Source organism: Mus caroli, unplaced genomic scaffold, assembly GCF_978045245.1.
Source record: "Mus caroli unplaced genomic scaffold, Mus_caroli_1 scaffold_13, whole genome shotgun sequence".
In the NCBI taxonomy this organism is placed as follows: domain Eukaryota; kingdom Metazoa; phylum Chordata; class Mammalia; order Rodentia; family Muridae; genus Mus; species Mus caroli.
Genome location: NW_028227268.1, coordinates 52589412 through 52602721, shown reverse-complemented (window position 1 = coordinate 52602721; position 13310 = coordinate 52589412). Strand labels below are relative to the sequence as shown.

The 13310-nt window shown below is 48.2% G+C and overlaps 1 protein-coding gene across 1 annotated transcript; it reads right to left on the bottom strand.

Moving 5' to 3' along the window:
- Positions 1-6088: 6088 nt before the first annotated feature.
- Positions 6089-12981, bottom strand: LOC110305417 (polyunsaturated fatty acid (12S)/(13S)-lipoxygenase, epidermal-type). The gene is made up of 15 exons (XM_021177382.3): positions 12907-12981; positions 12610-12767; positions 11979-12180; positions 11730-11811; positions 11526-11648; positions 11334-11437; positions 11028-11188; positions 10255-10398; positions 9948-10157; positions 8529-8615; positions 8165-8334; positions 7944-8066; positions 6835-6934; positions 6559-6726; positions 6089-6439 (listed from the first exon to the last, which is right to left on the bottom strand). The coding sequence occupies exons 2-15, from the start codon at positions 12742-12744 to the stop codon at positions 6260-6262; spliced, it is 1989 nt and encodes a 662-aa protein (XP_021033041.1). The 5' UTR covers positions 12745-12767; positions 12907-12981; the 3' UTR covers positions 6089-6259.
- Positions 12982-13310: the final 329 nt, after the last annotated feature.

Below are 13310 nucleotides of genomic sequence, written 5' to 3'. Positions count from 1 at the left end.
GCCATGTTGCAGAACTGCACCCGAACTCTCAGAGTTCCCGCCCCAGAGTTATGTAAAATGCTGCCTTGGCAGAGGGTACAGACAGAGCAGACAGAGCGAAGAATTGTTCAACGTCATCTCAAAGTAATCTAATCAAGATTACCAAAGTTTTCTTGAGCCTAATATAAAAGAACGAGAGATCTAGAAAAAAATGTAGAAGTCCCATAGAGTCCAGCAATCCATTTCTGGACTTACGTTCTATTAAATTAAATAGAACCTCAAAGGGCTATTTAAGGCTATTTAAACCCATGTTTGTTGTAGCATTATTCACAATGACCACGAGGTAGAAACAAATCGCATGTCCCTCACCAGGTGAAAAGATAGTGGTCTGTACGGAACAGAACAGAGGGACCCACCTCTCCTCGGGCTAGAGCAGAGATAACGTGGAAAGCCGTGCTTCTCAACCCCTGGGCTGTGGCAGAGGCAAACAACCCCTCTCTGGCAGCTGGCAGGACCGCCTTCATGGCTGCCACAGATGCCTGGAGAAAGCTACACTAAGACTACAGTTCTTTGCTGCTGAAACTGCCTCCCCCTCCTCAAAGCACGTTTCTAGCCATCCCATCTTGCACAGCTCCCTCTGGCCTTTCTGCCACCACAATCTATATAATGTTACGTGTCTATTTTCAGGGTTTGACCACTTGGTATTGGATAACCAATTAATTAGTATGCTCTTCCCTGGAGAAAAGTGTTTCTCTTGCTCTTAGTATTTCTTAGTTGTCTGTAGATCTTTGTGCAGGGTTGTCCTCATGCCCAAAGGTAAGTGTAGTCCTCACCACCCATGAAGAAGAAATATATATTTGCAACAAATAGAGGTCACTACATAATACCACGACCAATCACAATGCAGTCGAGGAACCCAGTCCCAATGGATACATTCACAACACACTCCGGCACCTAAGGCTCGGAGATCATTGTGGAAGAGGTACCTGAAGGATTATGAACCAGGGGATCAGGGAGTTTGCTGTGAGACTGTGTCTCCTCTGTCAGTAGCAACGCCCATAAGGTCTCCCTGGTGTCCCTGACTAAGCATGAGCAAGGACATCAGTGGACTTGCCAAGGCAGATAGGGGAAGCCCACGAGGCTTGAATCCTACACACTTTTTTTTTAAGTAGAGGGGATTGAGCTGATAGCACAAAGACAAACACGCAAATAAGTAAAAAGCCCAAATGTCAGTAACAGTGAGAGGGGGATGAAGCATCTCATGGTGAGAGACCCGAGCTTAGAAATGACAGGGGGGACAAAGGAAGGAGTCAACAAAACAGAAATAGAGAGTAGGGAGAAGAGGACAGACAGACAAGGAAGAAGAAATATGGACATGTGTGAAGAGACAGAGAGAAAAAAAACTGTGGGTGTTAGCCACAGGAAAATGTCTAGGAAGCAGCCAAGCATCATTTGCTGCGTTAGTCAGGGTTCTCTAGAGGAACAGAATTTATAGAATGAATACACACACACACACACACACACACACACACACATATATATATATATATATATATATACATATATTCATACACATTTATGTATATACATACATATAATACACACACATACACACACACATATGCATGCATGCTGTGGTCCAGCTAATCTAACAATAGCTGTTTACCAACTGAAGGTCTAAGAATCCAGTAGTTGTTCAGTCTACAGGGCTGAATATCTCAGCTGGCCATCAGGATGTCAAAATCCCAAAGAAACAGGATCAAATGGCAGTAAAGGAATAGACTGGACAGTGAGAGCAAGAGCAAGCAGGCCGAGAGCAAGCTTCTTTCTCATGAACTGCATATAGGCTACCATCAGAAGGTGTGGCCCAGATTAAAGGTGGATTTTTTTTTTTTTTTTTGGTTTTTTCGAGACAGGGTTTCTCTGTGTAGCCCTGGCTGTCCTGGCACTCACTTTGTAGACCAGGCTGGCCTCGAACTCAGAAATCCGCCTGCCTCTGCCTCCCGAGTGCTGGGACTAAAGGCGTGCGCCACCACGCCCGGCTTAAGGTGGATCTTTTTAAAAGATATTTATTTTATGCATGAAAGTACACTGTTGCTGTCTTCAGACACACCAGAAGAGGGCATTGGATCCCATTACTGATGGTTGGGAGCCACCATGTGATTGCTGGGAATTGAACTCAGGACCTCTGGAAGAGCAGCCAGTGCTCTTAACTGCTGAGTCATCTCTCCAGCCCCTAATGATGGATCTTTCCACCTCAAAATATTTAATTAAGGGAAAAAAATCCCTCACAGCTGTACTCAGCAAGTGGGTTTTAGTTAATTCCAGATGTAGTCAACTTGACAACCAAGCGTAGCCATCACCATGGGCCAAGGGCCCTAATGCTGCAGGGCTGACAGCAAGACTATAGCCACTGTAAAGAATCAAGGACACAGCACCCTAGATCTGGAAGGCAACATGCCGGCTGCAAAAGGAACTGAAAATCTCGACGTCCATGTCTCACCCAGGGCCGCAAAGCTAAGAAGCGCCATGCTTGCATTTGACTGCAGTTGTCCAAGGGGCTGCTTGGAGCGACAGCTCTCACTGGCTGTTAAGTGCCAGGCCATTAGTAACTGGAGCCTAGAACAGTAAATGTCTAATCTCAATATTTTGAATTGTAAGCCTCTAGTTTCTAATGCCTGGAATTCAGAGTCTCTCGTTTCCAGGATTTGGTCCTATATGCCCGTCTGCCAGCTGCCTAGCACTCCAGGGCCCAGGGCTACCAATACTGCATGAACCACTTACTGCCAACACCAGGTTTCCATCCAAATAGAGCAAAAGAATCCCATCCTTGCCAGGTGGTGGTGGCTCATGCCTTTAATTCTAGCACTGGGAAGACAGAGGCAGGTGAATCTCTTTGAGGCCAGCCTGGTCTATAGAGTTAGTTCTGGGACAGCCAGGGCTACACAGAGAAACCCTGTCTCTAAAAAACAAAAAAACAAACAGCCCCATCTTACTCACTGGAAATAAACACACAGAATGGATTATCATTCCACATCTATAGGAAGGAAATCCTTTTACATCTGTCTACACGAATGAACACCGAAGAAACTCCACAAAGACACTCTGCTAAGTGAAATAAGCCAGTCACAAAAAGAATAGGAAATGATGGTGCCCAGGTCTAGGAGAGAGGATGTCACTGCTCCGTTTCCGTTTTTGCAAGATTGTAGGGTTCTGTAGACTTACTGCAACCATCTCGAATACAGTCAACATCGCTGAGCTGTACTGCTGAACTGGCCAGGACTGCAGCTACTTCCCTAGCCTGTGGGTTGTGAGTTCACATCTCCTCTGGTTTGATGTAATCCCATTTGCCCATCTCCATGTCTGTTGCCCTTATGACCTTTCAGCATCATATCCCAGAAGTCTTTGCCCAGACCAAAGTCATGAACGTTTTCCTGTTTTCGTGCAGCAATTTCATAGTTTTAGGTCTTGTGTTTAAGTGTTTAGCTTGTTTTGAGGTTTTTTTTGTTTGTTTGTCTTTTGGGGAGGGGGTTGCGTGTGTGTGTGTGCATGTGTGTGCATGCAGTTGCATACACATGTTGTATGCACGTGTGTGGAGGCAGAGGTTCACACCAAGTGTCTTCTGTAATCCCTCTCCACCTTACTTTTTGAGCTAGCATTTCTCACTGAACCTGGATTTTGACAAGACTAGCCAGCAACTTCCTCTCATGGACCAATCTTCCCGGTTCACCTTTCCTTTCGTTCTCCCAGCAGCTGGTGACCACTGCTGTGTGCTGGATTGTCATAAGGTCTACTCTCTTTTTCCTTAAGGGATGATGAGGTCACACAGTCTCCTTTTCCCTCTGTGCCTGGCTCACTCCATTTTTTAGCAGAATGCTCTCTCCTTCTAGCCTGTTTTGCTGCTGTAAGTCAATGGACTTCGCCTCTTTTCATGGCTCACACTCTCCCATCTTACTTGGGCATCATGTCTCATCCATCTGTCCATCTGTCCATCCATCCATCAGTGGATGAGCCTTTGCGTCCTTTCTGGTTCTTGGCCATTACAAATACTGCCAAGATAGACAGATGACTTCAGATGGATTCCTTTCTTTCACATCTATGCTGAGTGGTAGTATTGGTATAACATACAATAATTCTATTTTAGATTTTTATTTTAATTTATTCTTTGACAGTTTCAGACATGTATAATACAGTGCTTCCCTGCTCTCTTCCATCCCATAAACCTTCCTCCCAACAACTCCTTCTCCTACATTCTCTTTTCCTTTTGGCTTTGTTATGTGACCTACTAAGTTTAACTAGGGCTGCCTGTGTGGGTGTGGGTGTGGGTGTGGGTGTGGAGCTACCACTGATGCATTGAAAAGTGCCTTTTTCTTTCATTTACACCAGTACTTACTTTTTAAAAATATTTTATTTCTTTATTTAATGTATGAGTGCTCTGCTGCATGTACACCCGCATGCCAGAAGAGGGCACCAGACCCTCTTATAGATGGCCACCATGTGGTTGCTGGGAACTGAACTCAGGACAGCTGGAAGAACAGTCGATGCTCTTAACCATGGAGCCATTGCTCCAGCCCTGAGTACTTACTATTTTTTAATTAAAATTTTTGTGTTGATTGTATTTGTGGATGCACATACCCCAGCATTCAAGCCGAGGTCAGAGGATAGCTACGTATGGTTGGTTCTCTCCTTCCACCTTTACTTGGGTTCTAAGGGTTGAACTGAGGTTGCTGGACTTGTACAGGGAGCACCTTCATTCACACACACACACGAATTCTGTGAGCTTGGAGAGAACGATGCTTGTCAGTTCCAGCATCTTGAATACTTCCTTTATGTCTTGTTCTAGTAGTTCTTGGTTTCAGCTGTGACACTAAACTTGACTCTACTTTGAGTTATCTTTCTAACTGGTTCTGCATGTGGACAGCCCATTTTTCAAGTTCCATTTGTTAGAGAGGATGTCTTCTCCCTAATGCTGTATTCACACTTTGTTTAAAGCAGTTAGCCGTGCTGTGTGGGTTTATTCCCAGCCTCTGTGTTTTATCCCAGTGGCCTACATGCCTGTTTTGATGTCAGTACTATGCTTTTCTGACTACTATAGATTCATAGTATATACTATGAAGTCCATGTAATGGCTCCTGCTCTCTTTTTTTAAACTGTAGTTTATTTTGTATATTCAGAGTTGCTTTTGGTTTGGTTTTGTTTTTGTGATGCCACAAGAGAATTTTTAGAATTGTTGGTTTTGTTTTTGTTTTGAGAGTTTTATAATTGTTTTTCTAATTTTGGGAATAATGTCAATATGGATGGATATTTTGATAAAGACTGCTTCGGATCTGCAAAATGCTCTTTGCAGTATGGGTGTTTTTAATGATGGTGGTTTTTCCAATCCATGAATCTGGGATATCTTTCTATTTTGTCATGTCCTCTTTAATATTCCTCAGTGGCGGCCACTTTCACCTGTACAGGTGTCTCAGGGAAGTTTATCTTTGGAAAAGAGATTACTCTGTTTGCTTCATTTCCAGAGAATTGACTACTGATAATCAGGTGCCACGGATTTGCAACCTGTGTGCTGCAACCTGGCTGCACTTGTTTATCAGTTCTAATAGGGTTGTCTTTGCTAAAGCAAAGGCTTTTGTCACCCGCTAACAGTGACGGGGAGACGTCTTTCTCCCCATGTGGAAGCCCTTTGCTCTTCTCTCCTGCTGGGAATGTGCTTGCCAGCTTTCTTCAGTACCTGGGACTCTGGGCTGGAAGGTTTGTTTTGGTGTTGGCAGAAAGGAGAGAAATGAAGAGGAAGCCTTATCAAGGGTCTTGGGTAGGGGCTGAGGAGTGAGATGCAGTCTGAGAAGAGATCGTGGCAGTTGGATGCTGAGCTGGGCAGTGTGACTTCAGTGCAGGCGGCCAGAGGGGTGTGTTAACTGAAGATGTAGAGGAGTCTAAAGTTAAAATCCAGTGTTAAAAGCCATGATCGCCAGCTCCACTGGGTCCAGGCAGCCACGACAATGTCATGAGTGTATGTACAGTTTAAGGAAACCTTTAAGGGAGAGATTTTTGTTTTATTAATGTATAAACCATATCTTTTGGGGAAGAGAAGTAGGTACTAGGGATTCAAGCACATACCATGGAGTTAGGGCAGCTAAAACACAACAGGGATAATCGCTGTGCATTCCCCAGGGCTGTGTGGTGGGAAGCTGTCTATTCACCAGAGGGTGTGGCCAAGGAGGACAAGACTGTGCAGACACACAGAGACAGCAGCCTCCTCTGGGGCTGAGATGGGCAAGGCCTCTCAGATGGTCACACTGTTTTCCACCAGGCTGGGTCGGAGGTACTCATAGGGCAGGTCCAGGCTTGCATTCCGGACCTCAATCTCCTTGTCCATGATAGCCAGCTCCTCTTGGAATTGCTTCAGCACATCCCGGGGCCTGGGGCCTGAGAAATACTCCTCTTTATGCTGCCCCAGGGCCACCTAGGAGAGAGAAAGCAAAATGGCTCAGGATCTTGGGTCTCTCTCAGGCAAGAATATAGGCCCTAGGTCAAGGTGTCTTCCCCAACCCCCAGGTCAGGACCCAGGCATCTGTGCCTCACCATGACAGGCTGGCGTCTGCCAAGGAACTTGGTGAATGTTATCTGCATCCGTGCCTGCTGGAGGCAAGGCAACGCATCCACTATATCCCTCTCTGTCACATCCTTGGAGATGGGTGGGGGCTTCCGCATGGTGCATGGGCCATTTGGGATCCAGGCATACCAGTCCAGCTACAGGTAGCAGAGTCACTCAGAAATTCAGGCTGACTGCCCAGACACTTAGTGTTTCTCCCCATCTCCTTCATCCCAGAAGCCTGGGGAAGCGATCACACAGATTACCTGACCCAGATGTGTAGACGCGTGCTGACCAGTGCACGTGAAGATGCACATAGTGACAAAGCGACACAGCTCAGCCCGGGACTCTAAGGACAGGGGGAACCTGGGCAAAATAAAGAGAGGAAGAGTGGAGACCAGCATAGGAGGCTGATCTCAGGCAGGCAAAAATATCTGGAGATACACAAAGGCCTTGTTCTGGTCATGGCCTCTAGGTCCTATGGCTCACAGACAGTGTGCACTCAAAATCTGATGTGTAATGGAGACCATTATGGGAAATCACAACCAATCAAAATGCAGAGTTGTGGAGCCCAGTCCCAATGTATCCAATGCTATAAATACAACTCCCAACCTAAGGCTCGGGGATCTTTCCGAAGAAGGAGCAGAAAGATCGTAAGAGCCAGAGGCTCAGGGAGTTTGTGTGAGACTGTGTCTCCTAGTAATGTCAGAAACTACACCCATAAGGTCTCACCAATATGGTTTCCTAAACAAGGGCCGACCAAGGAGGACAATGGACATGCTAAATGGCAGGGGAAAGACCAGAGGTCTCAACCCCACACAAAGGCACCTAAGGAACGCTGAGAGATGGAGAAACAGCCTTCCCCAGGGAAGAGCACACCAACTGGTCATCCAAATGGGCAGCCCCGAAACATGTAACAGGCTGAGCAGGGTGTATTTATATATTTAAGAATAGATTGTGTTTGTGTGTGCATGCATAGACATATATGTGTGAACAATTAATGAAGAGGGGATCATAGATTTGAAGGAGAGCAAGGAGGGTTTCCAGAGAGGGAAAAAGAAGGAAGGAAAGATTCCCAAAACATAAAAAGTAGTAATTAATAAAAACAAATAAATAAAACTGATGTATAAAGGATGGACCATGGAGCTACCAGAAAGGGTAGGGATGGATAAGGAGAAATAAATATCCAAGAGAGACATAGTTCTGGCTTTGTGTGCCTGAGGAGAGAGAATTCTGTGGGAGGATGAGAAGGCAAAGGAGCTACAGAGCCCTGGAATGATCATTAGGGCTTCTGGAGGCCCAGGCGACACCCATGGAAGTAGTTCATAGAACCAGATGTGGACTGTTAGCAGATGTGTGGGCAACGGTGCCTTACCCTCGGTCCTGGGCCCCAAGCAGTCCGATCTCAGTGACCTCGCGGCACCAAACCTGCAGCTCCGGGTCCTCCTTCACATCTGTGTCACTCCTGTAGAAAAGCTCAACCATCCTTTCCACATACCTGTTCCCCAGAGAAGACAGCACTCAGCCTCAGACCAGGCAAGGGCTTTTGAGACCGGCTGCCCCCTCCCCCGCGACCCCCACCTCTGTTGCTCTCACCGACTAATGATCTCCCACAGCCTGAGGGCATCCTGGGCATACAGAGAAGATTTTACCCCCAAGAGTCCACGGTCAGCCAAGTCATCCGGAGGGCAAAGGGAGCGGTAAGTCAAACACGACGTGGCTCTCTGGAGAATGTCCACGTGGCCTCCACTCCCCGTGCTCACCACCTGAGGACAAACCAGGGTCCAGCAAGCCAGGTAACAGAACGGGGAGATCAGGGTGTACAGGCCGTTCAAGTATGAGGTGAGAGAAGGACAGCCCTCCCGTGTAGAGCTGAGTTTGGGGGAAGACTATGTGAAGGGAACACCTTTGAGAGACTTCCAACATTGAACCTCCCTCTTCACCCATCCCTTTTCCATACCAGGTCAAAAATTCCCCATTCGGAGACAAGATTATTCCGTGCCAGGGTGTTGATCTCCATGGTGTAGCGAAAGTGGGGGGCAAGGAGCTGATTGTGAGGAAAAGAAACGAGACACAGTCAAACCCCAGAAATGGCAGGGTCCATAGGGCATGGGGAATGAGACACCCTGATGAGAAAGAAGGGAGAGAGAAATATCTTCCCAAAGTCCTCCAAGGTCAAAGGGTCAGGGTTTTACTACTTATTTGCATAATTTTGTGTTTGCTATCATAATTCCAGCCGTCATTGATCTCAAACCACAGAATCCGGTGGGAGCCCTGGCTTTAAGCTCCTCCCCCATTTGCCTTGACAAGTACTCACATTCTCCCCGCCCCCCACTCGCCCTCTCCCTCTCTTTTCCTTCCTCCCTTTCTAAGTATTTAATGCCCTGCAGAAGAAAATTCTTCCTTGACCCCACCTCCCTTCCCTTTCCAGAAGGACCCAGTCTTTCACTTCTCCCTCTCAGAGAGCTTCCCGAGCTTCCCGAGCTTGAGTCTCTACCTCCTCAACTCACGGGCCCCACTCAGCCCACAGACTTCCAGCATCTCTGCTTCCCCAAGACAGCCTTGTCAACAAGTAACCAATGACGTCGGTATTAACAAAGTATCCTCCGCTGCAACTGTGCTGACAGAGAGAGGAAAACTAGCCCCTTCCCAGAGGGAGGAAAACTGGCCTCTCTTCAAACACTTTCTTCTCTGGTACCACAGACTCACTTTTTTATCCCTCCCCCACCTCGCTGGATGTCCCCTCTCTATTGCTCCTTCTGCCTCTTTATACAGGGTGGGGCTGATTAGAATTCTGTCTCAGGCTCAATGTGCTACCATGGCGCCATGCTTAGAGAATTTCCTCCAGTGTAATGAGCTCAGCTACTTTTCTCTCCAGCTTAACTGGAATCCAAACCTCCAACCCCTTTCTCCTGTATCACCATCCTCCACTGATGCATTCAAGAGATGTCTACAAGGATACGGTCAGAGCGTGGCTCTGGGTTCTCTCTCCAAATCTTTCTCATCTTCTCCCACTTCCTGTCAACAAGCTAATCACTTTCTAATATTTCAGTAATACCTACTATCCAACATAACCCACACCCCTTTCCTCCCTCACCACTACAGAGCCCTCCTCCTGAAATGTCCCCCCACTTCCCTACCCATCACTGTAAATTGCAACTCCTGTGTAAGCTGTATTCTTACTCTGTCCCTAGCCCATAGCAAGAGCATTCCTTCAGGGTTTCCATAGCAGAGTTTCTGGGTGGACCTCTGTATGCTCATACAGAGAGACTAAGACAGCTGCTTTGCCTTATATGCCAAGAGCAGATCCCGAGTGGATGCTTCCTAACGAGTGTGAACTTTGGATAGCAGATGCCCAGTGACAGACACCCTGACATACCTTGTATATGGGGTGCAGGCTGGGTAAACTCCTCATTGTGGCCACAGAAATAACCTCGGCCATGAGGTGTCCCCTCAGCAGATGTGACTGTAACTGGTGCAGTTGGAAGTCAGAGCTTCGGACCCAGATCTTGGCCAAGAGCCAGGCCATGGGGGGATCTGAGGGCAAGAAGAGCAGAGGCGGGGGACATCCGTGTCGTGGTGGCTGGAGCTAGACCAGAAGACAGAGAGAGGGCAGGAGCTGAGGACCAATGGGTCTAACACCCTAACAAGAGTCGGTGTCAGAAAAGATCCGTGGTTCCTCGCACCTGGATGACCATGGGTAAGAGCCTCCCATCGGGCTGTAGCTTCAGCATGACCAAAGGGGCTGTCACATATTGCTGCTTAAAAATGATGATGTTAGGCTTGACCCCATCCAGCAGGGAGAAATCAGCTTCGAATAGAGATCCAGCCTGTGGGAACAGGGCGCGTGCGCAGATAAAGAGGCTGGGTCAGGTCAGATCCCGCCTTTCATTCGTTTTGCCAAAGGGGGTCCTCCTCTCTCTACCACCCAACAATTTTATACTAGGCAACTGATCTCCCCAGAACTGATGCCCTGGGTGTACAGGTTGATGTTTGAGCCTCCCTGAGTTAAAAGGTAAAGGAGATAAGACTACATCAGTTACAATTTTCAGCCACAGGTAATTCGGCTCTACTCCCCTCACACAGCCCGCCAACATTTGGCAATATTTTTGGTTGTCACAAAGGATGTACTACTGACATCTAATAGGTAAGAGGCAGGAGATATTACTAGAACATTACTGTACAGGGGAACACCCTAAAAGAAAGAATTATATAGGTCACAACCATGGCATAGTTCCAAAGTTGAGAAACTCCAAGTGCTGATGAAACCTGTCACCATTTTGTATGCTAACCTTAAAAAAAATGATCTAAGAAAAGAAATCCTAAATACAGATAAAGGAGGGTATCGATGATGGAGTCACTCGAGGGGCGGGGGTAGGAAGCAAGGAAACGGAAGGAAATCGGTCAGAACCGTGGGGACGGGGTTGGGTGCATAAGCTAAACAGAGGCAGCTCAGCACCTTGAGCTCCTTCTCCAGCTGGGTCTGTAAGTCTTCCATCCCTGGAGGCAGGACCAGCCGGGCTGGAAGGCGCATGGACCGCCTCAGGAGCATGGGGTTTGCACCGTTGAGGAACTGGTACCCAAAGAGAGCATCTTCCTTCCAGGAACCACGGACCTGCTCTGAAGACATCCGTTGAGAACACAGTGTGAGCTCTAAACGTGTCCTCCAGCCAACCCATCATCGCCTGCCCTCTCTCCCCAGTTCTCTCAGATAGCTGGGTTGGAATTCTGATTAAAGAGACTTTAGGAAATTGTGGTCACTGACCGGGCAGAGCAGTCTTTGTATGTGGGAATACTTTCTGGTAATCTTCCAGCTTTTGTACACGACTTACAAAATCTAGAGTCCCCTTAATAGCAAAGTTCTTCAACCTGTGCAAAGAACAGCGTGCAAGAAGATCAAGAAAGAGCCCACCTTACAGCTTAAGGCGAAACTGCGCAAACTCAGCCAAGTACTCACTCTTTGACCAGAGAGAGGGAAAAATCTAAATCCTTATCCTTCATGAATCTCTGGTTCCTGGGGAGGTCCCGTTCAGTACTCCCTGCTATAGGCAGGATTAATCCCTCCTTCCAGGAGCCCCACCTAGGGAACAAATACGGAGCCTTACGTGAGACAGTGGGTTTGGAGGCTCTGGAGGGCAATCAACGGTTTTCTTGAACTCACCGATACACATTCCTTCTGTTCTCCAGCTCCTGCTCTCGATACTTCCTAAACAGGTTCTGAGTGTCATCGGTTACCTTCAGGGCTGGAAGAAGCAGACACAAAAGTGTGTCCTCTCAGGACACTGCTCTGTGCCCTCCATCTCATCCTTTCTCGTCTCCCCTGCTCCCCTCTATCTCTAATCTTTTCCTTTATTTCATAACAAGCCCAACGACCTCCTGCTTCCTTCAGCGGCACCGCCAGAGTCCTCACCAGTGCCCTCGGTTAGGCAGATAGTCTCCTTGCCCTGCACCCAACTGTAGCAGGGGAAAAAGGCTTCTCCTTGGGTCCCAGGGCCCTGCACAGTGATGCTCTTGCAGAACCAGTCAGAATCCAATAGGCCTTTCTGTTTGCGCAGCTTCACCGCCAGGAGGCGCCCTAGATGCAAGGGGACGTCGACCTCCAGCTCTGTCTTCTGTGGGATAGGACACAGCTCCTAAGCAAGTCTGGGGTCCTCCGTGAGGGCTGCAGTGTCAGTGAGCCCTCGGAGAAGCTTGTCTTTGGCTCCGATTGCCCTTCTAAGAAGCACTCAAGGAAAGAGACCTGAACCGAGTGGCGTCGAGGAAGGAGCGGGGCGTTCTGTTGGACTCCAGGCTCCTTTGTGCACCTGCAGCGCTCCCCAGTGCTGTTTCATCTCCGCCCCCTCTTTCTGCCCAGCCCCTCTCTCTTATTCCTTTCTCTGTCCCCTTTTCTTCCAGCCCACCTGTTCCTGCCATCACGCCCGGATCACCTTCTCAGTGGTTCTCTGGGATCAGGTTTCCTCCCCTCCCCACAGTCCCCAGGACCCCTGCAGAGTCCCAGATCCCCGGGTCCCCGCGAGCCCCACGTAGTGGCCGGCACTCACCCTTCCCAGCAGTGGCCGCAGCTGCTTCCCAAGGTCCGCCTCTCCATGCTCGCCCACCAGCCACAGATGCACCAGGTTGGCAGAGCCCGCAAAAACCGAGTCTCCAGTGGCCACGAGGATCTTGTACTTGACCATCTCGGCTGATCCTCTAGAGGGACCTGCGGGGGAAACTGCTCTTAAGAGTATCTGAGAGGTTGCCTCCAGAGAGTCACACCTAGACCAGAGTTTGGTGTATTTGAATTGCCCCCCGCCCACTCAGGTCCCTCCCCCACTAAGGAGCAGGTATCCGATTCTCACCTTCGCTGTCTCTAGATAGTTTGCCAGCAGTTTCCAAAAATTCATCCCTACTTTGTTTTCTTGGCAAGGGCTTCATGCCCAGCCCTGAGCTAAGCACATCAGCTAGCTAAGTCTCACGCCCACCCAATTTTAGTGGAAAACAAAGCGCAGCAGGCAGAGATGAGAGCAGTAGAAAGGCTTTGGGTGGGGCGCGCTTTTCCGTGGAAGTGAGCTTAGCATCTTGGCAAGGACAAAGAGTTTTGTTGTTGTTGTTGTTGTTGAGGGCAGGTGCAGTAGAGGTGTTCATTGCTCAAACTGGAGAGCCCGAGGAGGGAGTTTGGAATTTCCCTATAGTTTTGACGTTTCCATTGGACCTCCCTGAAACCTGATCTTTGAAGACAAGGCTTTCACCCATACTGTGGACA